Raw genomic sequence first — 27,514 nt, forward strand, 5'->3', positions numbered from 1 at the left:
TCCATGAGGGGGGTAGAGAACAGCCTGCAAAGACGAGTAATGATACACATCTGTGATCCTAGCATCTGGAAGCCAGGCTGGGTTACGTACATATCTAGCAGTGCAAGGAAACAGACCAGGCACACTCTCCAGACTTAAGTTTGATCAGGGAAGCTGAGCTCCAGAGAAGACTGGGCACAAGTGAGAAAGAAGTACCTTTAGGGTCTAAAGGTTTATTGATAGTTAGAGTAGAAAAAGTAATGATGAACAATGCTGGCAATATTGGTAGAGGTGAAATCACAGGTTGGAGTCTGGACTTGGTCTTGAAAAGTGAGAAACTACTGAAAGACCTACAGAGTGACATAGTTCGGGTTTGTATTTTAAAGACTTCTCTTTGAAATATAGAAACCAAGCTGACAGCAGGGCCAGAAGTTACAGGCAACAGAACCAGTTAGCTACACTGCGACACTTTCTGGGGAAGACACAAGATGGGAAATGCTCCTGTGACACGGGGACCAGATAAATGGAAGAATGCCGGAAGTAGAAAATGATGTACCCTGGTTATTTAGGCAACTTGAAGGAGACAATGGAGGCTGAGGATGGTTGCATGCCTACTTTTCAGATCTCTGACAAACAGTTGGGGGTACTGTTCAAAAACTTTTTTGACTCAGAAATATAAAGAAAACAGACTTGATAAATCCTATGACCACCACTAATGAAGAGATGGCACAAAAAGGGGAGTCTACGGGAAACAAAAGCAAAAACCACCAAAGCCATGGTCAGGTAAGAAGTGCAAACAGGGTATTAGCCACTTGGAACCCCTCCCGCTCTTGGGAGTTCTTTCTCAATTTTTCTTAATAAATCTGTGCTCACTCTGCTGAAGGAAAAAAGGGAAAATAAGTAGGAACCTCTACAGTCGACAACAAGATGACCTTGGAAAGCAGAGCCTCTGGAATGACGGGACCAAAACAGCACAAAAGCTGATGGGAAACAAGAACAGATAAACTGCAAAAGGTAGAATGTGGACGGAAGGATGTAAGACAGTGGTAAGCAAGCAAGAGGACTCGAGGGAGAGATACGAGTGTATATGTACCGTTCTTAAAGATGTGCCAGATTAGGCTTTATTTAGAAAAAAAGAAGAAGTGACAGAGTCATGGCAGGCAGCTAAAGTGATCTTCACTGGATGTGAACAGGGAAGCTGGAAATGGGTTTAGAGGAATACTGCAATCACTCAAGAAAAGAAAAGAGAGGAGAGGAAGGGGAAGAGGGGAAAGGAGAGGGGGAGGGGGAGAGCAGAGGAGAGGGGAGGGGAGGAGGGAGGGGAGGGGAGGGGAGGGGAAGGGAGGGGGGAGGGGAGGGGAGGGGAGGGGAGGGGAGGGGAGGGGGGGAGGGGAGGGGAGGGGAGGGGAGGGGAGGGGAGGGGAGGGGAGGGGAGGGGAGGGGAGGGGAGGGGAGGGGAGGGGAGGGGAGGGGAGGGGAGGGGAGGAGAGGAGAGGAGAGGAGAGGAGAGGAGAGGAGAGGAGAGGAGAGGAGAGGAGAGGAGAGGAGAGGAGAGGAGAGGAGAGGAGAGGAGAGGAGAGGAGAGGAGAGGAGAGGAGAGGAGAGGAGAGGAGAGGAGAGGAGAGGAGAGGAGAGGAGAAAAAAGAGAAAAGAGACTCCTAAGGAAAGGACAGCCTGAGTAGTCAAGGTGAAATTTCAGATTAGGGAAATAAAGTGACCCTTAATCCAATCCTGTAACTGGTTCAAAAGCAACCTACACAATAATTCAAACATCACATAAGAAAAAGTAAACACATGGCAAGGACACACGGCAAAATTTAAAAATGTACAACTTTGGCTGACCAGTTTCCTGATTCCAAACTAGTCTTTAAAATCTGCCAGTTACTCAACTCTTTTACCAAGGTCAAAACTAAAGATATTAAATAATGCTAACTCATACAAGAACATCATCTAATTGCTTTGAAATGGAAGCTGGCTACTCTATTACCAATGTTACTCAAATGACCCTATATACATCAGGGCTGTGGACTTGAGCTGACATCCCACTATTAAAGTGAACATATGAATAGTCTGTTCAGTAACTAGAATTTTATCTGTGACACAGGGACAGCAGAACATTTAACTTATATTCAAAACTCAAAACAGAGAAAGCGCCAAAACTAAAAATCATGACTTCTATTAATATTTTATAATGGATACCACAATCTTTAGATCCATAAAATAGATTCCTACTATAAATTATAACACTCAATTTTATTTATTATTCTTTATAATGACATCCTAATATTTAGAACCATATAATAGATTCCTACTATAAATTATAACACTCAATTTTTTCATTATTCACATAACAGTCTATATTTTCGTATCTAGGGAAAATGACTTTGAGAGACATCTTCACAAGAAAATGTCATGGGAGCTATTGAACAGTGGTAATTGTATCCTAAAGATTAACCTAACATAATTTATGGCCCAAACTGCACACATACTCTGTGTATTATAACTTAAAGAAATTATATACATATATATAATTTTATATGTGTATATACATATATACAAAAATTATATGCATATATACAAAAATGTTAACAGCAGCATCACTTAAAACAGTACCCTAAACATTCAGTAAGAGTAAGTTGTGATATACTCACATAAATATTAAACAGCAATGAAAAACAAACAGTAATGAACCAGACTCATGCTTAGCAAGCACAAAGCTCACAAAATGTTTGAGAAAAAAATTACAAATGATTGTCTGCAATGCAATTAATTCTAAAGTAGGTGTGTTTTTATACTAACTACTAATTAACAAACTAAATACATGAAGAACACCGAGACGCCAAACATGAAACAACCAATTTAGGACAGCTCTGAGAGGAAGGGGAAGCAGCCGAGCTGAAGGCCCTGGTGTCAGTCTCCTCACACTCTGTCAGCATGTTGTATTTCTTAAAAAGAACAGTGGTAGGTACACAGCAATCATGACGTTTTAAAAAAACAAGCTAAAATGTACAGTGAGCCCTCCATACCCATGGCTGCACATTCAGAATTTCCACCAGCTAAGAGCGGAAAATACTGAGGGAAATTGCACTTGAATTGAACATGCAGCCCTTTTTGTCAGCATTCCCCCAAACAACAAACAGTACAATGATGAGGCTTGTAAGTAATCCAAGGACAACTGAAGTACAAAGATGTGTGGGAGTTATATGCAAATACTATACCATTTTATAACAGGGATTTGTTCCTTCCTATGGACTTAGATTTGTTGTTTTCAGACAGAATCTTACTCTAGCCCAAGTTAACCCCAATATACTCTGTAGCCCAAAATGGCCTTCAACTCAAAGTGATTCTCCTAATTCAGTCTTCTAAGTGCTGGAATTATGGGCCTGGTACCTCTGAAGTTTTTCATTTTCTTTTTTTTTTTGTTTGTTTGTTTTTTATTTGGCCGGGGGGGGGGGGGGGGGGGTGTCAAGACAGGGTTTCTCTGTGTAGTTTTGGTGCCTGTCCTGGATCTCACTCTGTGGACCTGGTTGGTCTTGAACTCACAGAGATCCACCTGGCTCTGCTTCCTGAGTTCTGGGATTAAAGGTGTGCGCCACCACCGCCTGGCTTAGTTTGTTTTACAATCCAGAGATTCTAGAACAATTCCCCCACAGACACTGAGATATGACTATACCTGAATCTGAAAATGTAAATACTACCCTAGATAGAACTGCTGGGTTTTCTGCAGATCAAAGAAACACATTAACAATTCTACATGAGTCAAAATACTCTTAAGAATTCTCTATATTGAGAATTACATGGGCTAGACAGCTCTAAAGTTAAGAGCACTGGCTCCTCTTCCAAAGGATCCAAGTTTGATTCCCAGAACCCACATGGTGGTTCACAAGCATCTATAACACCAGTTCCAGGGAATCTGATGCCATCTTTTGGCACCAGGTATGCAAGTAGTACACAGACATACATGTAGGCGAACACCCACGCACATAAATTTAAAAAACAAAACAAAACATGTGGGCTAGAGAGATGGCTCTGAGGTTAAGAGTACTTGCTGTACAACTGGTCTTGCAGAAGACACAGGAGCATCTCCTAGCACTACACAGTGGCTCACAAGCACCAGGAGCTCCAGTTCCAGGGAATGACAACCTGTTCTGGCCTCCATGGATACTGCATGCACATGCAGACAGGCAGGTGTTCTCGTTCACACACACACACACACACACACACACACACACACACACACACACTTAGTTTTTTGTTTTGTTTTATTTTTTTAAGAAAAAGAACAACATGCTGGAAATTGTTCTTTTGTTGTTGTTGTTGTTGTTTTCAAGACAGGGTTTCTCTGTATAGCTTTGGAGCCTGTCCTAGAACTCGCCCTGTAGACCAGGCTGGCCTTGAATGCACAGAGCTGCCTCTCCTTCCAAGTGCTGGGATTAAAAGCATGCCCCATCACCACTCAGCTTTTTTTTTTTTTCCTTTTTTTTGGAATTGTTCATTTTTATCCCCAAGAATGTACTAGAAAGTGGTCTGTATGTAATGACATGGTCAGGGAAACAGGAAAATAAAATTGAGATGGATAGATTACTTCTTCAGCCATGGATAAGAATCGAAGAAAAAACACATCTAGTAATAGAACAAACTAAATCACACAGCTTGGAAACATGTTATACAAGATGTCTTTAATTTTAAAGTATTACCTCTATTCAAAGTATTGATGCAGAATACTAATAAATCCTTAAAAGATTCTTCTTAGGCAAATATTTATACACATAAAAATGAAAATCCAAAAGAAAAACAACTGATCCAAGATCAAAACTAAATTAATTTCCAAATTAGACATAATCAGAAGGTCAGTAAGTTATTTTTCTTCAGTGTTAATCCAAGATGGTGACAGAAAGAATTCAAGACAACCACCATTGGCACTGTGTTTTAATTCAGAAAACTAAATTATATTAGAAAATTTCAAATAAAAGTAATACTTTGGCTAATGATTAAATTACCAGACCAGTGCATTAAACCAATGAACATGATCCTTCAAAAGCAACAAAGAAAACATACATGGCCTAGGAAGGTTTTTTACGTTTCTTCCCCTTTTATTTTAAGTAGTAATCTTTAAAAATGAAAGTTCAAATTAAAAAGAATATTTGAGGAAGAGATTAAAGGGAGCTGGAGGCATGGTAAGAAGTTCCCAATATGCAGTGAGGTTCCTTATAAGTGTCATGTTAAGAATGTCCGAGACCTCAAACAATGGGACACAAAAAGGACATTTTCTCTGAAATGGCACAGGCAGAAGGTGAAAGAAAGGTGTTAGAGGAGGTGAGGAGAGCTTGCAGGGGAGGAATTCAGAGTAGAGAGCAGAGAGGAAACAAGGACCGCACTGCAGATGAAGAGGCACAAGCAGAGAGCATCCACAGCCCTCCGGAAGCTGCAAGGCAAAGCTATCCACAGTCAAGGCAGGGAAAGAACTGGCCAAGGAGTACGAGGACATCTTGGTTGCCTTTTTAAAAGCATTTTTAACCCAAGAGTATGCCTCCTGGAATTTGATGCCTACACATTCATATATTTTCATTTGCTTCCTTCTAATTAAGAAGTAAAATGACATGCTACTTAAATCTTTTGTTATACAGGGCAGCCTGGATAGACACAATTACTCAACGACAGAGCCTGTGTATGGCCTGTCCTCCTCAGCAGGGTCTACTACCAGAAGAAACGGTTGGCAGGACTCATGCATATTATGTCATTAGAAAAAGGGGTAGGGAAGACCAACCTGCCTCTAGAAGCCCGCTGGTCCTCCAGGTAGCTCCTGTGTTCTGGCCGCCTACTGAATTACTGTGCTCTTGAACTACTGCAGCCGCCAATAAATTGTCCACATTTACCACTTCTGGGTCAGAGCTGGTGTCAGACATATCATAATGAGCTACAACTGGAGGTCCATCTAGGGAGGAAAAAAAATGTATACTTGTATCTAACTTGTGGGGTAAGAAATATCTCTCCAACTAATTAAGAGCCCACTAAATGCCAGGTGCCTTAACTTAGAGCTCACTTTATGCATCTAGTATTGAGAACATGATGCTGAAGTAGAAAAAAGTGGAGGGACACATTTTGGAAAGAGGAAAAGGGCATTACTATGAAGAACAGAAGACAAGACTACACTACACAATGGAACACTGAATTATTCCTACAGAGCAACAGATTAAGAAAAGGCGATGAGGACTCCACAAAGAAAATGGGGGGAAACTGCAGTAAACTGCTGAAATCTAACTTCATGTCTTTAGAAAAATGAGTTTAGCTCTTTCAGTAGCTAATATTAAAAATTCCTAGTAGACTTAGAAAGGAAAATCACACGCACATTTTCTTATTTACTAAACAAAGTTGGCACAAGAGCCCTGCTCCACTGATGTATTTATCGCCAGCAAGGCCCTTGTACAGTAACAGGGATGTTACATACTTTATAACATTCTACAAAAAGGCAATACCACAAAACCCACTGTCAGGATTTTGCTTTCGCTATTTTATGAAGGAATAGGGATATTTATATTTTCTTTTCCCTGAGAAAGATAAGTTCATTCACGTAAAGGACAGCAATCTTGTGAGTAGGTTTTAAAAGAAGTTGAGAAAGTTCTCATTAGAAAAGTAAGAACATGCTCCCAACCCCAAATCACGTCACTAACTGCAGGTAAGTACCAAAGTAATTATACTACAGTAATTCATGCTACAATTGCCCAATATTCATGCTTACAAAATGAACACATGCTTTAAATTGGTATTGCCACCCTCTTCCTAACACAGTAGCAAAAGTATTTTGAAATAGCTTTCTTTCAGGAAATCCCTCAACCCCTCCCCGCTTTTAGAACAGAGCTAAAGGGAATGCTGTCCTTCCCAATAGCTAGCTATAAAGAACAAGCAAACTGTTTTCTTCACAGATTTTTAACATCACCCAACAAATGAGTATCAAACACACCTATTTATGACTATGAATATATGTATCAGTGAATCAAAAAATAACATACAATGAAGGCTTATTGTTTCAAATACATACATCCATTGTATAAACTATCACTGAACAAAACACAGAATACAGATGGGCTATTTATCCCATATCTTATGTGGCAACACTTTTTAAAAATAAAAAGTGATCAGACATAAAAGCAAATGAGTTGTCAGGTGCCACTATATAAAGGACAGACACATCACAATATGAAATTCTGACGATCATGGCAATTTTAGTTAACTACTTAAAATCATTTCCAGTTTCCTTACAGGGGTAAATCAAGTTCATAAAAGCCCATAAAATTTAACAAGATGGTAATGGATTTTAGATCAACAGCAAAATTTGTTCACGTTTGAGGTTTTTCTTTTCTTAAAAAGTGCATTTTCCTATAGAATTTTCGTCAGAGTTCGAAATGACGATTGTGGAATCATGATACTGTGTGATGTCCAAATACTTAGGTACAGAAGGTAAGGGGACCAAGTACAATGTTGACTATGTGACCAGAGGTTCTATTTTTGAAAGAGCTTTGTGGGTTTCTTCCATTGTTTGCAAAGAATTATTTACTGATTTATTCTAAAATTTATATAACCAATACCAATTCAGAGCCATTTATCCACATATTCCCCATCTTTGTCCCCAAATGGAGAACACAGGTCACAGGTCAAGTCAAAATTGTACTACTCCTACATGTATAATCATGCAAATAAGTATAAATGTATGTATACATGCAGAGTCACATCACCTACCCATGGAAATAACTTGTCTGAAAGTCTTCATCAGTAGAAAATACAAGCATAAACTTGTTATCTGGCTTCATTCTTGTATCTTCCATATTTCCAAACTGCACGCCTTATAACTTAGCTTAAATTTAGTATTTATCATAAACAAAGACAGCAATATTTCATATTTTAATTATATTTAACAGTTAAATTATGATCACTGTCATTTTTCATTTCCAATGGATTCAAACAATGACAACTCAGAACTATACAAACTTTAATAAAGTACTTTTCCAGCTTTGACTTTCAGTGAGAGAGCACTATTAAAGATCCTGTGTTCCAAGGTATCTTACACCTATCATTAGTAAGCCAAAACTAAGTAAATGTATGGCACTGGCAATGGAGTTTGAGTTGAAATCTGAAAAAATATGTGATATTAGCTAAATAATGGTGACAATTTGTGATAGTATTTTAAAGTGTGATTCTGGCTGCATAGAATTTAACTTTTTTCAGCTGATTATTTTTACATTTACTATGGGAGTGTATGGGAGTGTGTGTGTGTGTGTGTGTGTGTGTGTGTGTGTGTGTGGTGTGGTGTGGTGTGGTGTGGTGGGGTGTGGTGTGGCGTGGTGTGTGTGTGCGCACATGAGCATCCATTTGCATGTAGAGGTCAGAAGACAGCTTGCAGGAATCAGTTTGCTCCTTGCACCATGTAGGTTCTGAGGATCAAACTCAGGTCAGACTTGGCAGAAAGCATCCTTCTCCACTAAGCCATTTCACAACCCTTCATCTGTTTTATTTTTTAAAATATATCTTCAAGGAAAACAATAAGACCACTGAGAAGCTATAAAAGTTCAGTGTGTTAACACAAAGATCTATGCTGTCAATTCATGGCTGCACATAATAAGCACTCCCCTGATTATTCCTATAAGCTTTTAGAACAACTGAATTCCTACAAATAAATTATCTTGACTTTCACGAACATCAAAATAGCTGCTTTAGGTAGGTCTACATGGAAACACTAACAATTTAAGATTCAATTGTTAACATAAGCATATCCATTCTACAACAAATAAGGCTACCCAAACAGCATTCTCCATCTGCCAACTGAGACCCATCACACCCATAAAAATCGGCACACAATAATACATTCGCTAGTTTTTGTACAATCATTAAAAGCATCTCCTTATAAAGGCAAACTGAATACAGTTAGTTAATAACATCAACGTGTGGTTTATCCCCTCACTAGTTGCTTTCATGGGAAGACCCAGACAGGGGATCCTTCTGAGTGCTAGGATCACAGGCATGTCCACTTAGCAGAAATATTTTGAATGTTTTATCATTTGTTGCAAATACAAAAGAAGAAAACTTAAAATCAAGAATCTACCAACTACCTTTTATATAAGGACACCAACACAAAGCTGGAAAGGTAGGTCAGTTGTCAAGTTCCTACATAGCATGCACTGGGTCCTGGGCTTAATCCCCAGCAACACAAAACACTGTGTTAGGTTTGTACTAAGCTCCTATCTTATATGAATACATTCTAATCTCTCTCTCTCTCTCTCTCTCTCTCTCTCTCTCTCTCTCTCTCTCTCTCTCTCTCTCTCTCCCTCCCTCCCTCCCTCCCTCCCTCCCTCTCTCCCTCCCTCCCTCCCTCTCTTCCTCTCTCCCTCTCTCTCCCTCTCCCTCTCTCTGCCAGTCTGTCTGTGCACCTGCATGTGAATGCACCAGCCCTGAATATTCTTTCTAGTCTCTGGCCTCCTTCACCTCTTGTTGCTGTTTTGACACAGGTCCTCTCACTGGCCTGTACCTCTCCGAGGAGACTGTTCTCCCTGGCTCACACACCCCAGTGCTGGGATCACAGACCTGTAGTATCACTCCTGGCTTTTTCACCAGGCTCTGGAACTGAGCTCAGGCCCTCCCTCACATTTGTGCTGCAAGCACTTTTCTAAGTGAGCCATCTCCTCAACCCGGTTCTAACTTTTCAAATACAAATACTGACGAATCTGTACTGCTGTTCATTCCTAATAAATTGAAGTTTTATTTCAACTTTCTCCATTATTGATATTAAATATTTAATAAAATTAGTTTCTTTTCAAATGTATTCTAATGGGAAAGAAAATCAAAATCACAGAATAAATAAATAAATAAATAAATAAATAAATAAATAAATAAATAATTTCTTTACTATGTTTATCCATAATGAATTTCCTTTCAAATTTGGCAATGAGAAGCATATCATTTTATAACTATACAAGCACAATTTAACTGCTTTCCCATTCCCCTTTCTCCAGTACTGGAAACTCAGGATCTCATGAATGCTAGACACTACCACTGAGCTATACTCACAGCCTTTTCAAAATGTTGAGACACGGTCTAGCTAAAATGCCTAGGCATCTACCCTCTACCCTGCTTCTTTCTCTACAGATGAAAAGTCCAAGTCCTTAGTAGGTAGAACTATTTTAAAGACTCTTTAAAATAGTTGGGGGGCACAGACAAACTCTGTGAGTTCGAGACACTTATCTATATACATAGCATGTCTTAGTCAGCCATGGCTACACAGTGAGCCCTGTCTCAAAACAAACCAACAAACAAAAAAAACAAAAAAAACCACATGCCTACTAGCCCATCTTTCTGTCAGAAGGAACTATCCTATTTCATCTGTCTGCTTCTTTTTCCATGTACATTCTGCAAAACAGTTTGCATGCAAGCAGCTTTGGGGAAATAGCAATGCCTCAGCTGGTGCCTTCTACTGGTTATACACAAACCTAACTTGCTAAGTATCAGGCTAAGATTAAGTTAAAGGAGGCCATCATTAATGCAGGTTTTATTCTCTAATCTCAGTACCTAGGAGACTAACACAGAAGGTTTATAAGTTCAAGGCCAGCCTAGACTACATAGCAAGTTCTAGGCTAACCCTAATTAGCTACAAAGCAAGACTCTGTTTCAAAATCACTAAAAAGAAAAACCAAGAAACAGAAATGAAATGTTAGTTTGTAAGTATTCTTATAAAAGCATCTCAAAACCAAAGATCATTTTGGATTGGTCCACACTTAGCATCATCCCTACCTACAGAGAGAGCACTTCCACTAACTTGCATTCCCAGTATCTCATTATAAAAGCTAATTAAATCTAGACTAGGATGTCTTCATGTATTCTAGACACCTAGAAATATCACTCTTCATTCACTTTCACTTAAATCATATTAGGCAACGCACCAAATATGGTTTATTCCTTTGAGTATTTCTATGACTACAGTAACACACAACAAAGTCCAGAGAAAATTCCCTTCATCTGTTACACCTCATCTCTCCAATCCCCAAACAAGGAGAGAGAATGTCTGTCCTGTTGCTACTAAGGAACCTCAAGTGGTCCTCTTTCCCCATCAGGCCTATGCCCAGTACCATTACACACAAAACATCAAGAGGAGAATGAGGGGAGAGACACCCCTCAGCCCAGTCTGCTCAGATAATGAGATATGAAAGAAGTTAGTCTGAAAGAAAGGTTCTAATGGATCACCTAGCCAAGGAACCTCGGAAAATACAATGTGTGTGCTTGTGTACATGGTGACTAATAAGGTAATAAGGTGTAGGCTTGAGGAACTGGAGGAAAAGGATAGACTTCAACATACAGAAAGGAGACTGAATTTTAGAAGAACCTACTTTTAAAAAACACTAGTTTTTCTACCTTCTAGAAGACAAAAACACAAATTTGTATTTGTAAGTGGCAAAATGCTTGAGAATACGTACTTTGTTTTCTCATTACTATCAAAGAAAAAAGTATAAATTAAGAACCATTTTGAATAAATAAGAAAGCAGTCCAACCACCTCTGAGAAGAGAATTATGTCAACAGAAACAAAAATTTTAAAAAGTGCAATCTTTAGAAAAGCAACCTTAAGTATCAAAAGCTGTGTGAGTGTATTTTTCTTCAGAATAACATCATAAAGCTATTTTAATCAAAAGAAAAATGTTTAAAAAAAAGGAGGGAATAGCCGGGCGGTGGTGGCGCACGCCTTTAGTCCCAGCACTCGGGAGGCAGAGCCAGGTGGATCTCTGTGAGTTCGAGGCCAGCCTGGTCTACCAAGTGAGCTCCAGGAAAGGCGCAAAGCTACACAGAGAAACCCTGTCTCGAAAAACCAAAAAAAAAAAAAGGAGGGAATAAACAGAGATGAAATTCAGCAATATGTACTACATTTTATGTTTAGGAATTAAGCCAGTCTGCTCTAAATTTTTTCCACTGTATTCATCTCAGCTATTAAAATTGAGGAACTTCATAAAGTTCCTACCATGGTAATGGTTTTAGGAACCATTGTCTTTTCTTCATACTGATAAACAATTAAGTCATTTTGTTCAGAAACAAAGTTACCTACGATAGATACAAGCGTTTCATTTATCACTTTGAAAGGATCAAAGAGGTAAAGGGAGTGCGTGTTTCAAGATGCTCAGAATACTTGAAAAGCTGATCAAAAGAAAATGACAGCTTTACACCACAGCATTATCTACAGAGAAAAGCAAGCACTGAATAAAGTGAGCTAACTCAAAAGATAACCCAGTACCACTCAGAGAGATTCTTAAAGGAACCGAGACATTTGAAGAGGCTGCCATCTGCTTTAAGGACTCAGATCTGTAGAAACTGACTAAAGTGTACACTGCAGATGCCAGAGAGCACACGCTAGTGTAACTTCTCCAAGTTTAGTTCCTTGCCAAAGATTCATTCATCCGCCACTTTAGTTCCTTCTTTAAACAGACATGGTCTACATTTCCCCATTTTCCCAAATACCCTTTGATTTTTAACATGTAACCAGTAGAGCACAGAGTTTAAAGGAAAAGATAGACTTTCAGGCTTATAGTGGTGTTTTATCTCCCTTTTCAATATACCAATTCCAAAACTGAAAATCATCCTATAAATATTGTATAAAATCCATTATTCTAACTATAAACTAACACTGCAAATTTTATTGTAGAAATATTATTTCTTGATTCAGGAATAGACTGAATTTGTTGGTAGGGAATGACTAACATTACAATAGAGTCCTCAACAGAGTAACAAGAAACATTTCTTTTTCAAATTTTTTATTTAATCTATTAGTTACACTCCAGATGCACAGATGTATAAAGGATATAAAGAAAATGCAATAAAATAAAAACGGCAATTTAATAACATTTTTCTCAAATCTTCAAGGTTCTAATAGAAATAAGAGTACATTTCATGGAGGCCATTCCGTCGTTGTCAGGACACATTCTGTATAATACTGTGGTGACCTAATACAGCAATGAGACCATCTACTGCGGACTTAGCACTCTAGTCTGCTGCTGATTAACTTCTCTGAACTTCAAAGGAAGGAAGAGCAGAAATTACACCCCCCTCCAAAAGCATAGCAGCATGAAGTACTTTTCAATGTTATTTAAGTTTGTCAATTCATATACCTTCTAGATAAACTGACATTTTTTGTCTATACCATGATTAAAGGCACCTATGCCATTTTTTAAGAGGATCTGAGAAGAATCTAAGAAGAATTTTATAAAACAAATCAATAAAATAAATGTAATGTGTAAGTTTAATAAATTTGGTAGAACTATTTTTGATACTATACTTTGACATTTGGCATACACAAAATCTTTTCACCATCTCCATACATTATTTAAATCATTTTAAGAGGAAAGAAAAGGTTTAAACTAAATAAAATAAAATACTTTCAGAAGACTGCCTTTGCTAAGGTAATTTGCCCATGATCTTTTATTACATATATATGAAGACAGCAAGAAGCCTGCATACCATTTTTCCTATAACTGTAGTGTAACTATCATTAGGCAAAGTCAACTGCACACTAAAAAAGAAACTTAAGACCTGGTGTGAGGATACAAACTGTAATTCCAGAACTTGAGAGGTAGAGCCAAGAGAATCACAAGTTCAAGATTATCCTTGGCTACACAGTAAGGTCAGGTCAACCTGCATTACAGGAGATTCTGTCTTAAAAATAAGAAAATAAAATAAAAAATTAAGAAAGAAGAGGAAGGGGGAAAAAAAGAAAATTAAGTAAGAGTCAAGCAAGGTGACAAAGGCCTGCAATTCCAGTATTAAGCAAGGCTGGGGCAGGAGGATTACAAATTCAAGGACAGCTACATAGCAAGACCTTGTCACTGACAAAACAAAAGTTTATCAGTAATATCAATTTAAGATGTCTTGCTGAGAAAAATGATTTACTATGTATTTTTTTCATTAATAACCACAGTGTACTTGTATGAGCCACGTAAGCTTTCATAAGTCTAGAAATACCTATACTCAGAGGCCCTAGCTTAAAACCTACATAACAGTAATGCAATAAGCAAAATAAATTCATTTGTGTATGTGTACTTTTTTGGTTTGTTTTGCTTTTTAAAGACAGGAACTCATTTTGTAGGCCTCGCTAGCCTGGAACTTGCTATGTACACAAATTGGCCTGAAATTTGCTATGTAAAGCATACCACAGTGGCCTTGAATTTAGAGATCCATTTGCCTCATCTCCCTGGTGCTAGAATTACAGGCATACACCACCATGCCAAAGCTAGATCTCTTATATTTTTTTTTATTCAGCCTGTTAGCAATAACTGATGTCCATAGATATTGTTTTAAAATAAAAGCTCTTCCCCTCTCCAGTTTAATTACCATAACTAAGTTTATAGTGAGTAACATTTTCCCCTGCATGTTAGGAAGCAACAAATGGACAGTGTATTAATGACTAGATCCATTCCTAACACTGTAGACTGACACAGGAATTTGCCTCTAGACATTCATCAAACTAATTTTAATGAATTCAGAATTAAGGTGATAGGTATATATGTGCATGCATACACATCCCTGAGATTAGACTCCTTTATCTGACTTGGGAAAAACAACAAACAGAAAGAAAGGAGGGAGGAAAGGAAGAAAGAAGGAAGGGGAAAAAGAGAAAATTAAAGATAAGTTTCTTATTTTAAAGAACTTCATGCAAGGGGCTGGAGAGTTGGCTCTGCGGTTAAGAGCACTTAACCACATATAGTGGCTCACAACCATCTGTAACTCCAGTTCCAGGGAATCTAATGCCCTTTTCTAACCTCAGAGGGCAACAGGCTCACATGTGGTACATATACATATATTTGAGCAGAACACAAATACATATAAAACAAAATAAAATTTTTTAAAAATTTAAAACTCATGTAAAATATTAAATCTTAAGCTTTTAATTTCTTATGTATTCTAAACTAAAATTTTACTTGAACTTTTAAAGTTACCTCAATTTTAATAATGCCTACAAAATATATATCAATATAGTTGTTAACATCTCATAAGTGGCTCTAATAACCAGACTACTTTAATCTGCTACTTAGAGTCTCTTCAAATGATTAGGTATATAATATTTCAGAATGCTACACTAGCAAATACCAGGGGAAAGCAGACTACTGAAACATTATTAGAAAATATTATTTAACTTAATGATGGAATTATGCCCTTGAAATGCCACAAACTAAAGTGGAATACTGCTGTGAGGAAATAAAATGGTCAGTTAGAGTTATTACTAAACATGTTCCCTAACATTTGCCAAATAATTTAACTGAAGTAACAACTTTTTGTCAAGTCTTCAACTTGGCTGTCTAATTCTCTATCCCATGAAAAAAGCCACAAATGAAGACGATCTCCTGATAAAGAAACTTCCAAAGCCGGGCGTTGGTGGCGCACGCCTTTAATCCCAGCACTCGGGAGGCAGAGCCAGGCGGATCTCTGTGAGTTCGAGGCCAGCTTGGGCTACCAAGTGAGCTCCAGGAAAGGCGCAAAGCTACACAGAGAAACCCTGTCTCGAAAAACCAAAAAAAAAAAAAAAAAAAAAAGAAACTTCCATATGCAGATTAAGAGATGGCATAGTCCAAATAAAGGATTACACTCTTACATAAAAGCATTTTAGTAATGCCTGGACTAGTGTTATAGGTTGAAAGATGCTTCCTGCCAAGACTATCCCTTTACAGACTATAAGTAAATCCAAACAGAATACAAGGTTCTATCATTTTTTTAAATTGCTGGAAAACTACAGGAATTCATGGGAATGAAGGGTAGACCACTAGGCACTTAACAGCTACATTAAACTGTTATCACTTAATCTGGAAACAATTCTCACTTGTGATTTTAAGAATACAGACATTTGCCTCACTGAAGACAAATTTAATAATCCACTTCTTTGAATGTCCATAATACAAGCTCAAATGATTTTGACTTTTGAATCTGTGCAATCTGGAAATGGTGCTATTGTTACAGTAAAATCTATTCTCAAAACAATAATCCTTAAGACAGTTATAATGTATTATCTTCAAGGCACTGTGTGAAAATGAAATCAGAATAAAATTTTTTGTACATGCTTCTACTGAAAAATTACTCTTCAGGCTAAACTCTGCAAACTATATAATGCCAAGTTTTAGTCTAAAATAAATTCTTAATATTTTAGTATATATTTCTGGAATTAAACAGTGCATTATAGAGTTCCTTCTTTCTACCAAAACCCACTTTCACATCTTTATCCAAACTTTTGCAGAGAAGACCTCCCAAAATGAAAAGTACTTAACATATCTTCAAATATTCAGAACAGTATTCTATTACTTGAAAATATCAACTATTATTGAAAAATTCCAATTAGTTGAATTTTTCCTGGTTTTATTCTTGAAAAAATATATAAACATGGTGGCACATGCCTTTAATCTCAGAATTTGGGAAGTAAAGGCAGGTGGATCCCTGTGATTTCAAGTCCAGCCTGACCTACATAGTGAGTTCCAGGCCTGCCAAGGGCTACATAGTAAGACACTGTCTCAAAAACAAAACAAACAAAAACCTATAGAGCTCTTACTCAACAACAAAAAATGAGACTATATCCAGTCAATATAATCAATATCAACAATAATTTTCTTACAGGTTATTTCTAAAAGAATTGGTCTTTTTATTTTAAAAATAAATATAATTTTCAGTTACTTATTACTTGCTTAATATGTTAAATATTTTATCAGAAAGCAAAATAGAACTCATTAAGTTTATGCATGCATTAGAAAGTCATAGCAACATGCTGAAATGAAAGTAGTATTTTTATGTCTATAAGTCTACTTCTAATAAAATTTGATTCCAGATGGAAAGAAAAAACAAAATAAATTTCCTCTGAAAACATCTCAATTTCAAGGAAAGATTATTGATCAAAGTTCAGTCTGTTATCCAAAGGCAGGACGCTTTCTGTTGATATAAAACTTAAGATCTATGCACATATATATTTATAAAATCTGACATAGTCTGTAACTGTACTTTCACTTCAGAGAAAACTCCATCAGTTATAATACACTCCTAAATCTTTTACAGGGAAAAATCTTGATGTTCAAACCTTATCTCAATTGATCAAATGAAGTTCATAAACTTTCAACTCATTACACAGTAATGAGGACATCAATCTACAAAGATATTCTTAGACAAGAACATATTAAACTTTCCACAGTTAACACAATTCCCATACACTATGTTAAATTACAAGTATTTGTTTAATTCAAACCTTCTAAGAAAAAGGAAAACTTTGGCTGAGTCTATTACTATTAATTTAAAAGTTGCAAATATTTACACGCTCTATGATACCTGGCTGACATGTGTGAGGCCCTGAGTTAAATCTCAAGACCACCAATAAGGGGGGGGGAAGGGCTTGAAATGCAGCTCAGTTGGCAGAATGTCTGCTAAGCATGCAGGAAGCCTTGGGTTGGATCCCGAGTACCTCATAAACTAGGGGTAGTCCATAGTTCAAGGTCATGCTCAGCTATACAAGTTCAAGAACAGTCTGTGATATATAAGAAACCCGTCTCAGCTGGGCAGTGATGGAACACGCCTTTAACCCTAGCACTGGAGGCAGAGGCAGGTGGATCTCTGTGAATTCAAGGCCAGCCTGGGCTACAGAGTGAGTTCCAGGAAAGGCTCCAAAGCCACACAGAGAAACCCTGTCTCAGAAAAAAAAGAAGAAAAAAAAAAAAGAAAAAGGAAAAGAAAGAAAGAAAGAAAGAAAGAAACCCCATTTCAAAGTAAGTAGGGAAAGGGGTAACTTTTTTTCACATAAGATTACTGAGAAATATTAAGATGAATTATAGGCTTCATTTCTTACATGCAAACTTCTAAATATACTATCTAGTCTATAAAATATAGAATTTGGTTTTTCCATAATAAAACTAATATTTTTCATTAATGTGAAGGAAAAGGCCAAGTTTCTCAAAAAGAAAGTATAACTTAAAAACCAGTTAACATTACCAACATTATGTATCTGTTGAAGCCTTTCATGCCAATTTAGCTGTCTCTCACCATACTCCTACAAATCCTCAAAAAGATTTAAAAAAAAAATAAAAAAGAATCCCACATACAAGCACATCTCTCATACTGCAAGACTTGTGTTTTGTTTTGCTTCCGGGGCAGAGGAGATCATACAGTCAGGGATGACTTTGAACTCCTGGTCCACCTGCTTCACCTCCCATCCTGGGATTAGAGGAATACACCACCAAGTCCAACAAGCCTGTCGTTCCTGTCCTATTTAGTCCCTTTGCTACCCCACATGGGACTTTTAACACAATCAAAGACTATTTATTTTCAGTCTAAGGAATGAAAACAAAATTAAACTAGTAATTTGAAAAACAAATTAACTAAATAAACTTTTTCACTAGCAACTTGAAAACCCATTCAATTCCCCTGACTGATACTTGCCAGGGCTAATTGAAAGATGATCTGTGTAACAATGAAAAGTAAAGTACTGCCCACTAAGGACACTTTTATTTTCCTTGGTTTCAGTTACCCTACAGTTAACTGAAGACCGAAATAATAAAGAGGAAAAATAGAAAAATGACTAATTCACAAATTTTAATTTGCACAATATTCTGAGTAGTGTGATGAAATCCTCCACAGCCCTGAGCCCAAGCTCTGAGTCATCCCTTTGTCCAGTCTCCACAAAGAAAGCCACCATCTCAATTATGAGACTGTTTCAGTATTACAGAACTTTTGTTCAAGTAACCTTTACCTAACAGTCCAACTCTAGGCCAGTATTCACCTCACCATGTAGACATGGTATCTGCCATCTTACTATATCACAATAAGGGTGAATATAGTCCAATAGGATCTTTTGAGATACTAATTCACACAGCTTTTTAGTGTACTGTTAAAATTTTTCTATTTTTGCTATTGCTATTAACCTTAATGTGCCTAATTTATAAGCTAAGTTTTATGGTAGAGTACATACACAAGAAAGAAAAACAGTATATACAGGGCTTGGTACTATATGTGGCTTACAGCATCCACTGGAAATCTTAGAACATACCCTTTCCCAGTAAGGAGGACTATTGCACTATTTTTCCTCATGCAGGAAATCAACCTGCAGTAAGATGGCCTTTCCTATAATATTGTCCTGCTCCCCTTAAGGAAGGGCTTTGCTATAACCCAGCCTGACCTAAAACTCATGATCCTCCAGCCTCAGCCTCTTAAATGTTGGGATTACAAGCCTACACTATCATGCTCTGGTATTCCATACAGTATGTTGCATAGCCGGTACAAAAGTAAATATTTACTCAAGAAAGTAATGCATGCTTCCCATGTACAATATATTATAATTTAATGAAGACTACTGACAAATTAGTTCATTAAATAATAAGGACTATAAAATGCTCACGTAGTATAATCTTTCATAATCTTCATACAAAAATTACGGGACTTAAATCAGAGTAAGGTGACAAATAATTATGGAATGAATGGTAATATATTCAAGTTATAAACTACTTATGAGTTTTTACTAATTATTTTTTCATTAAAGTTCTATTTAGATTTTTTTGCACGAACAAGCATAAAAGAGACTCATTCCTTCCTATTGTTGCAAAAATATAATTTACGTTCCAACCTACAAAATAAAAACACAAGCTAAAACTTATCAAATTGTTGCTTTCTGTTTTAAATACTTTTGTTTTTTGTTTGTTTTTGCAAAGTTTCACATAGCCCAGGCTAGCCTCAAACTTGCTAGATAGCCAAAGGTGGTTTAAGAACCCGGAATGGCTTAACAATACCACAAACCTCAATGGCTCTCAGGTATCTAAAGTTTATTTAATTTTTTTTTAAGTTTTCAAAATAAGTTTAATATACAGCTTTAGTTGAGAACCACTGTATATTTGAGTATTTTTAACTGTGTTGGCTTTAGAATTCTAAAAGGTAATAAATACTTTGTCAGGTGAACCCATAATTCTCACCTGACTGAAAGCTTTTATTTATTTATTTGTTTGTTTGTTTTTGATTATATGGAAAACCACATAAAGGATGTATCCATGTGTACTTCTGGGCCAGTCTTACAAAAACCTTAGTGTCTGCCAGAGTGTTAAAAGGACTGTATGCCACTGGGAGCAAAGGAGTCTCATGTTTAAGTTTGGGGTATACAGGCTAAGTATGTAGGATGTACAGCTCTTGCCTAGCATGCATGAAGCCTGGGTTCAGTTCCTAACACTGCATGAAACCAGATGTGGTGATACACTCCTATAATCCTATATCAGTATTTGGAAGATGAGGTGGAGTCAGAAGTTCAATGTCATCCTCAACTGGAAGCTAACCTGGGTTACAATGAGACCCTATCTCAAAAATAAATAAATAAATAGAATAATAAATAAAGTTCAGTGAGAATTATATTTATCCCCTATATAAGATATATTAACAGTTCTAAGTTGTCCTTCAGTAAAGAAACTCGTTTTCACATAATCTAGCATATTCCAAATATGTGAACATATAAATAGGTATTGATATTCTGTAGAAGAGCAGTTTCATAGAATTCTAGTTTAAGATATGGCCTTACACAAACTGTTCATCCTTGAGCTGGATTCTTTTGGTTTAGGCCTCTAACAAAACTAACAGTATTAAACTCTTCACTTTCAAGACCAATATTAAAGAAACTGCCTTTTCACACTACTCTTGACTATACTATCTACAATAGTTTTTTTATCTGACTCTCATTCAGTCTTTATCTCCTATATGATTTATTATTGTTGTTGTGGTAGTTGTTATTATAGTATTGGTAGCAAATGGTATATATTAACACATATAAGTATATATATATTAGTAATATATTAGTATATTTAATATATATTATATTATATATTATTATATAGTATAGAATCACCTAGTAATAATGAATGCATTTATTATCTGGCTCCTGAGGGTAGAGTATATTTCATGAGGGAGGAGACTTCATTCACTATTATGCCCCCAACATTGTATATTAGGTATGCAAATACTTGCTGAATAAAATGACTGATGGAATCAATCAATACTGGACTTATACCATCTACCTATATCAAGAAATTGTATGAACAGTCCTGGGCTTGGGATATAGCTCAGTGACAGAACACGTGCCTAGAATGTGCAAGGTCTTGGTTGGGTTTAATGCCCAGCACCACCTAAAATAACACAAACAAAATTGGAAAACAATCTTATGAACTGTTCTATCATGTTTACTCCGGGTTATTTCTAACAGTATGGCTCACTTTATCATTTAGTGGCTATTTACAAGGATGCAAAAGAATGCCTCATTATCAAGAAAAACTGTAGACACTAAGAACTTTTTAATCATGCCATCCTTTTTTCTATACCTACATACTACTGTACCAATTTTTAGCTCCATTCTACTTAGTAATAAAAAATCTCTTCAAGTTTGCTACCTACATTTCCCCTAAGTTCATCTTACCCCTTTTCTTCTGACTACTCTTTCTCCACTATCTCCACTTTAAAAAACAAAACAAAGCCTTTCCTCTATAAGCATGATTCTTTGAGAAGGATGTGCCCTCTCCTATTGTATATTTAAGCTTAGGGAAACCAGACCAAATAGAATTTATACTTTATTTTCCTTGTGGTTTTTGAGACAGTATCTCATTATGCATTCCATGCTGGTCTAACTTGCAATCACTCTGCATCAGCCTCCTGGGGGCTGTGAGTGACTTATAGGGTATTACTATACCTGAACTTTGTACTCCTGTCTTTGAGACAGGATTTCATTAGGTAGCTTAGGCTGGCCTTGAACTCACTATACAGCCAAGCTTTCATTAAACTCCTGCCTTTGCCTTTGGGATGCTAGAATTATAGATGGGTACCACCCTGCTTGGCTTAAGCAGAATTTAAAGAGTAACTACTTTCCTTTTAGCTCCATTGCATGTGCTGCGTAAAAATAAGTGTAGGGCAGAAAATCAGAAAGCAAAGATGATCTGTTAAATACTGGCACTAGCTATTTCTTGATGAATATATAAATAGGTATTTAAAAATTGAATTCAGGAAATAGTGAGCGAACACTTATACTGAGGACAGTAACAGAAATTCTAGCCTCAAAAAGATGATTGCCGGCCATAAACACTAACAAATGAATTTCGAGAACTAAAAGCAAAGGACACATTTGTCAAAATCCACATAACTTAGAAAAATGAAGTGAACCCTAACAGTACATAAAGGACTTCAGGAATAACAGAAAGTCAATGTAGGTTTATCATTATTTTTTAAAAAATTTAATTTGGGTCATTAATAATGCGGAGGCTCTGTGTAAAGGCAGGAATTTGGAAGAACTTTACAAATTTGCTGTGAACTGAAAACTACTAAAAAGTAGCTTGTTAAAAAAATTTCAAAACAGGGACAATATTCTCATCTCAAGTGAACATAATCTTTTTTATTAACACTAAGGTATAGTCTGTGTTATACATACAAAATTAGCGTAGACACTCATTTTAGATAAGAAGGATGAAACTAATGTATCTTTGTGCTTTAACATGAGAGGCTGCCAAAGGATATCTACTTCAAAGCCTATAAATGTAACATGCAGGAACTGTAACATCCAGATATACCCTTAAACAATGGATGCTTTAAAAACACTTAGGGTGGGTGTAGTGGAAAATGAGGTGAGGCAGGAGGATCACTAGTCAAGGCCAGTTACCTATTCAAACACTGTGTCAAAAATACACAAACATTTCACTTAGATGGAGAAAGAGGTACCCATCCAATTAATAAACAACTGTGCACAGTATACAACTCTGATTTCTAATCATCAGACCCCATTTTTTTTTTTTTTTTTTGAACATCACACCCACTGGAAACTCAGATGACCAGACTACCAGTTTTACATTCTCATTCTCACCACCACCCACATTCATGCCACACAGCCTGGTTAACTAACTGAACATTTCACCTGGAGAGTTATAAAGGCACTGGTACCTAGGTGCAGACCCCAGTAGATTCTGATTTGATTGGGCTGAAGTGTGGCCTGGGCACCAAAAGTTTTAAATGGCTATTAAAATACATAGCTAGGAGAGCCGGGCGGTGGTGGAGCACGCCTTTAATCCCAGCATTTGGGAGGCAGAGCCAGGCGGATCTCTGTGAGTTCTAGGCCAGCCTGGTCTCCAAAGCGAGTTCCAGGAAAGGCGCAAAGCTACACCGAGAAACCCTGTCTCGAAAAACAAAACAAAAACAAAAAACAAAAAACAAAAAAAAAATACATAGATAGGTTAAAACCTGCATGGTTCTCTTTTAGCCTAGTCTGCATTTACTGAGCCCAGAACAGTTTTTACCTGAATGTTCTGCCTCTGTGTTGTATTAGCAATATTATCTACCAGGTCTCCTAAACAGCTGTCAAACTAATTCCAGATTACAGAAAACATAGTTACATTAAATACATGAGGCTTTAAGCCACTGAGGGTCACTTTATATTTAATCTAGGAGAAAGGTCAACAACCGGTGCTTCATGGAGATCCTTATGAGTCTAAAGGTCTTCTACTATGAGTCCCCACTGCTTGGATTAATATCAAAACTTTTCCAACAATTAAATACCCAATAGATTAAGAAACCCTACAAATTTAAGACAAAAAGCACATGTGCCAAGAAGAAAATGTATGAAGAACATGAAAACTGTTTACCAAAAGAAACAAGTACTGGGCGGCAGTGGCGCACGCCTTTAATCCCGGCACTTGGGAGGCAGATCTCTGTCAGCTTGAGCCAGCCTGGACTACAGAGTGAGATCCAGTACAGGCGCCAAAAACTACACAGAGAAACCCTGTCTCAAAAAGAAAGAAAGAAAGAAAAGAAAGGGAGGGGGAGGGAGGGAGGGAGGGAGGGGGGAGAGAGAGAGAGAGAGAGAAGTAGCAGAAGTAGTTTTTCAACTTTACTAAATAGCAAAGTAATACAAATTAACCTGAAGCTCCAATTCTTCAGCAAATCAACAATAAATAATTATTTATCTATAGAAAGAATATAATACATAAACATTCAAACTCCAAGATAAAATAAATAATGTATTTTTAAACATAGTTTTAGACTATATGGTCAGAAACCCTAAGTATTCATACTCTTAACTTATAACAGCAAAATATAAAAATGGCTTAAATGGCAAACATTAGGGAAGTTATTTTTATAGTTAACTAAATTATTCAAAATTCAAATAATCTAGAGGAAAATGTATTAGTTAAAGGTGTAAAATGCAATGTTATAAAAAAAAAAAAAAAAGGAACACAGAAGTATACCCAGCATGACAAATTTTGTATTATAGAAGACAACATAGTCAAATTTTAACAAAAGTATAATTATGGGGGGCTGGAGAGATGACTCAGAGGTTAAAGCACATGTTGCTCTTGCAGAAGACCTGAGTTCAATTCCAGGCACCCACATGGTGGCTCATAGCCATCCATAACTCTAGTTCCAGGGAATCAAAAGCCTTCTGACTTCTATGGGCAACGAGCACACGCATGATCCACATACATGCATTCAGGCAAAACATCTGTACACATAAAAAAATAAAAATAAGAAAACTTAAAAGTCATTTTTAAAAAGTGAAATTATGAGTCACTTAAAATTTTACTACTATTTTTAAAAAAGATATTTGTGTGTGTGTGTGTGTGTGTGTGTGTATCTGTGAGTAGGTGTGTGCACATGTGTGCATGAAGGCCCGAGGCATATTAGATCCCCTGGAGCTAGCATTATAGGTGTTGTGAGTCATCCAATGTGGGTGACAGGAATTGAATCTCTGAAAGAGCAGTACTTGCTCTTAACTGAGCCATCTCTCAACCCCAAATTTGTTACTTTTTAAGAATGTTTAATTCTATACAAGAATTACGTGATTAAGTATAATAATCATAGAAAATTAGCTAGACAAGTTTGTCATGCTACATCTGAGCATACCAATATCTGTAATGGATATTAGGTGTGGAGATGCTGGCTTCAGTAGGGCTGAGCTGGTCTGATGGCCTCACATGAATTAAGAATTCAGGTTATTGTAGACAGCTGTCCTCAATAACCATCCTCACCTACTCCAAAAAAGGTAAACCAGCTGAGACAACTGACTCTTACCTGCCACAATGGGTACCCTTTTGGAATCTCATTCTGAAAAAGCATGTATAAGACTATTAGATCACACAGAAGTAGGTCATAATACCAAGATGAGACAAAGTTACCCTAAGGCTCACTCTATGCTAACTATTAATGAAAAGGAAGGGTTACAGGAGAAAAAAAAATGTTTTCTGGATGCCCATATATACAATGATGCAGATGTTTACTCAGGAAATTAATTCCCTGAACTGAAGTCTAATGCCCATTATTCTTAACTAAAATCAAAACACTTCCAACAAACTTTACAGAGCTAGAGTGGTTTTTACAGAAAAATTGCCCCCCCATGAAAAAATAATGTTCCATTCATAAACTGTAAAGAAAACAAAAAACATAAATGTTCCAATCATAAAACTGCAAAGATAATATATATAAAGCACATCAAAAACTCTAGAGATAAGCCAGGCATTTGATAAAAGGCCTTAAGTATTCAAGGTAACTATCACATAGCATTTTTACATTGGTTTACTATAAAATACTATAAATTTATCATAAAATTTCTAAATCCTCCAAATGAAGCACTGCCAGATTATCTTTATCATGTTCTTCCAAATAGATATTTAAAGCATCCATATTTCTAAAAATTTCAAGAAAATGGTACAATGCGATACTAAGCAGCCTATCAGTTAACTAATTTTTTAAAAACCATAAACATCTCTTCCCAAGATATCAAACTAAATCAGTAAGCCTGTATTAGTGTGTACCATTATCTAAATTCATTAAAAGAAAATATACTGTTAAATTACTTGGCGTATAGTACAATCAGGATACTTCCTTCAATTTTTAAGATGTGACTAAACAAAAGCTTGTAATAAAGCATTTTCTGAATTACTAAATTGGTTGTATCTTGACAAAAAAAAAATCACATAGTAGGAAACTTTTTACTGTTCCAATTGCTTTCCATTCTGTGTAAACAGCTGGACTCAAATTTCAGCATCCAAAGATTCTCTTAGGCACATCCAGTGAAGGTTCACCCGAATGTCCATGTCGTTGCACTCAAGTTGGTTCACAGCACTTTTCAACGACTACTCTTGCTATAAGGTTGAGTGTACCTCCCTTCTTGCCCAAAGTTATAATGTGACTCAGGAAATTAAAAAAATATGTGTCTGTCACAGTAGAAATGTACAAGGAAACAGTTTTTCAAAGATAACAATACGGTTGACCTGGAGTTCCTTATGTTTAAACACTAGTTCAATGTTTTCAGCTTTGCATAATTACCAAAAAAGACCATTTATACCTGTTCTGTGTGTGAATAGGGCAACCTTCCCCTCCAAAAATATCAACAGTGCACATCACAGTCATACAGTGGCCTCCATCTTCAACTACCATTTGATTTTCCACAATTACCTTAGAAACTGTTACTCTTCTCAAAGGCCAAAAACTTACTAAGTAATATAAAAAAAAATATAGAAACTATAGTAAATATTAATTTACTTCAATGTTTGATTGGCATACAATTCAGAAGAGATGGCAAAAACAGAAAGAATACCAATGTTTCAGAGATCTTAAAAAAGGTTCTGACAGTCAGAAATGAACAAACAGCACCTAGCCTGTATATTAAGGAAAGAAGGAGAGTATTCATTAGACATTACTCATTTCACCTCTACAATGGGATTCTAGCTTTAAAAAAGACTTTTATTTGCCCGACTTCTCCCTTTCCATAAAAAAAGGCAAAGTGTTGAGGTTATATGAAAATCTGTTTATAACTGGAATTAAGTACTGTATCAGGAGATCCAGTATAATTTAATTAATAGATTAGAACAGAATATAAGAATACACAAACAATTTTACAGGTATTTAAAGGCTTCCTTAAAAAATTATTAAATGGAAAACTGAAATATACCTAGAACATGCTTTAGAACAATCCAAAAGTCTGCTTCTTTCATGAACTTCATTTAAATCTTTTCCCATTAGTTTTAATATAAGGAACTACTAAAGGAATTCAATCAAGATATTATCACAGTAAAAAGCATTTCTCAAGACTGTTTAAACTCATATTTAATATGCTATATGAAAGAGACTTATTGTTAGAAGTTCACACCTATAAAGTGTTTTTTAAAATCATTCTTGCTATTGAGTTTACATGGTTAGGTATAAATTCAAATAACCAGTATGAATTTCTTGAAATATCTTTTGTACACCAGCAATATGTTGCCCTATGCATAAAACAGAAAACTAAAAAGAAAAAAGTCACCTATAAAACTTCAGAAAACCAAAACTTTCCCCGCTTCAATGCAGCAATAAACAATGTTGTCATGACCTCTTAAGCATGTTACTTTACAAAATATCCCTAGTCATATGATTCTCTTTAATAATGAGAACTCTTCACTTAAAAACCATTCAGATATCATCTTTCTTCCTCTATGAAATCTCAAGACTGCCTCTGTAGCACACAGTATCAGATGTGACAATTCAGGGAAAGCAGACATGTTAAAA

General features: G+C 36.5%; 1 protein-coding gene across 5 annotated transcripts in view; it reads right to left on the minus strand.

Moving 5' to 3' along the window:
- Ark2n (arkadia (RNF111) N-terminal like PKA signaling regulator 2N) overlaps positions 1–27,514 on the minus strand; it is an 85,748-nt gene that overhangs the window by 17,311 nt on the left and 40,923 nt on the right. For 3 of the 5 annotated variants that reach the window (XM_006973852.4, XM_076555553.1, XM_042264226.2), the window contains one exon: positions 5,747–5,914. The exons of the other annotated variants lie outside the window; for them this stretch is intronic. In XM_006973852.4, coding sequence (XP_006973914.1) covers positions 5,747–5,914 — 168 coding nt within the window. The remainder of the gene's footprint in view (positions 1–5,746; positions 5,915–27,514) is intronic. 5 annotated transcript variants of the gene reach the window in all.

Source organism: Peromyscus maniculatus, chromosome 19 (assembly GCF_049852395.1).
Source record: "Peromyscus maniculatus bairdii isolate BWxNUB_F1_BW_parent chromosome 19, HU_Pman_BW_mat_3.1, whole genome shotgun sequence".
Classification (NCBI taxonomy): domain Eukaryota; kingdom Metazoa; phylum Chordata; class Mammalia; order Rodentia; family Cricetidae; genus Peromyscus; species Peromyscus maniculatus.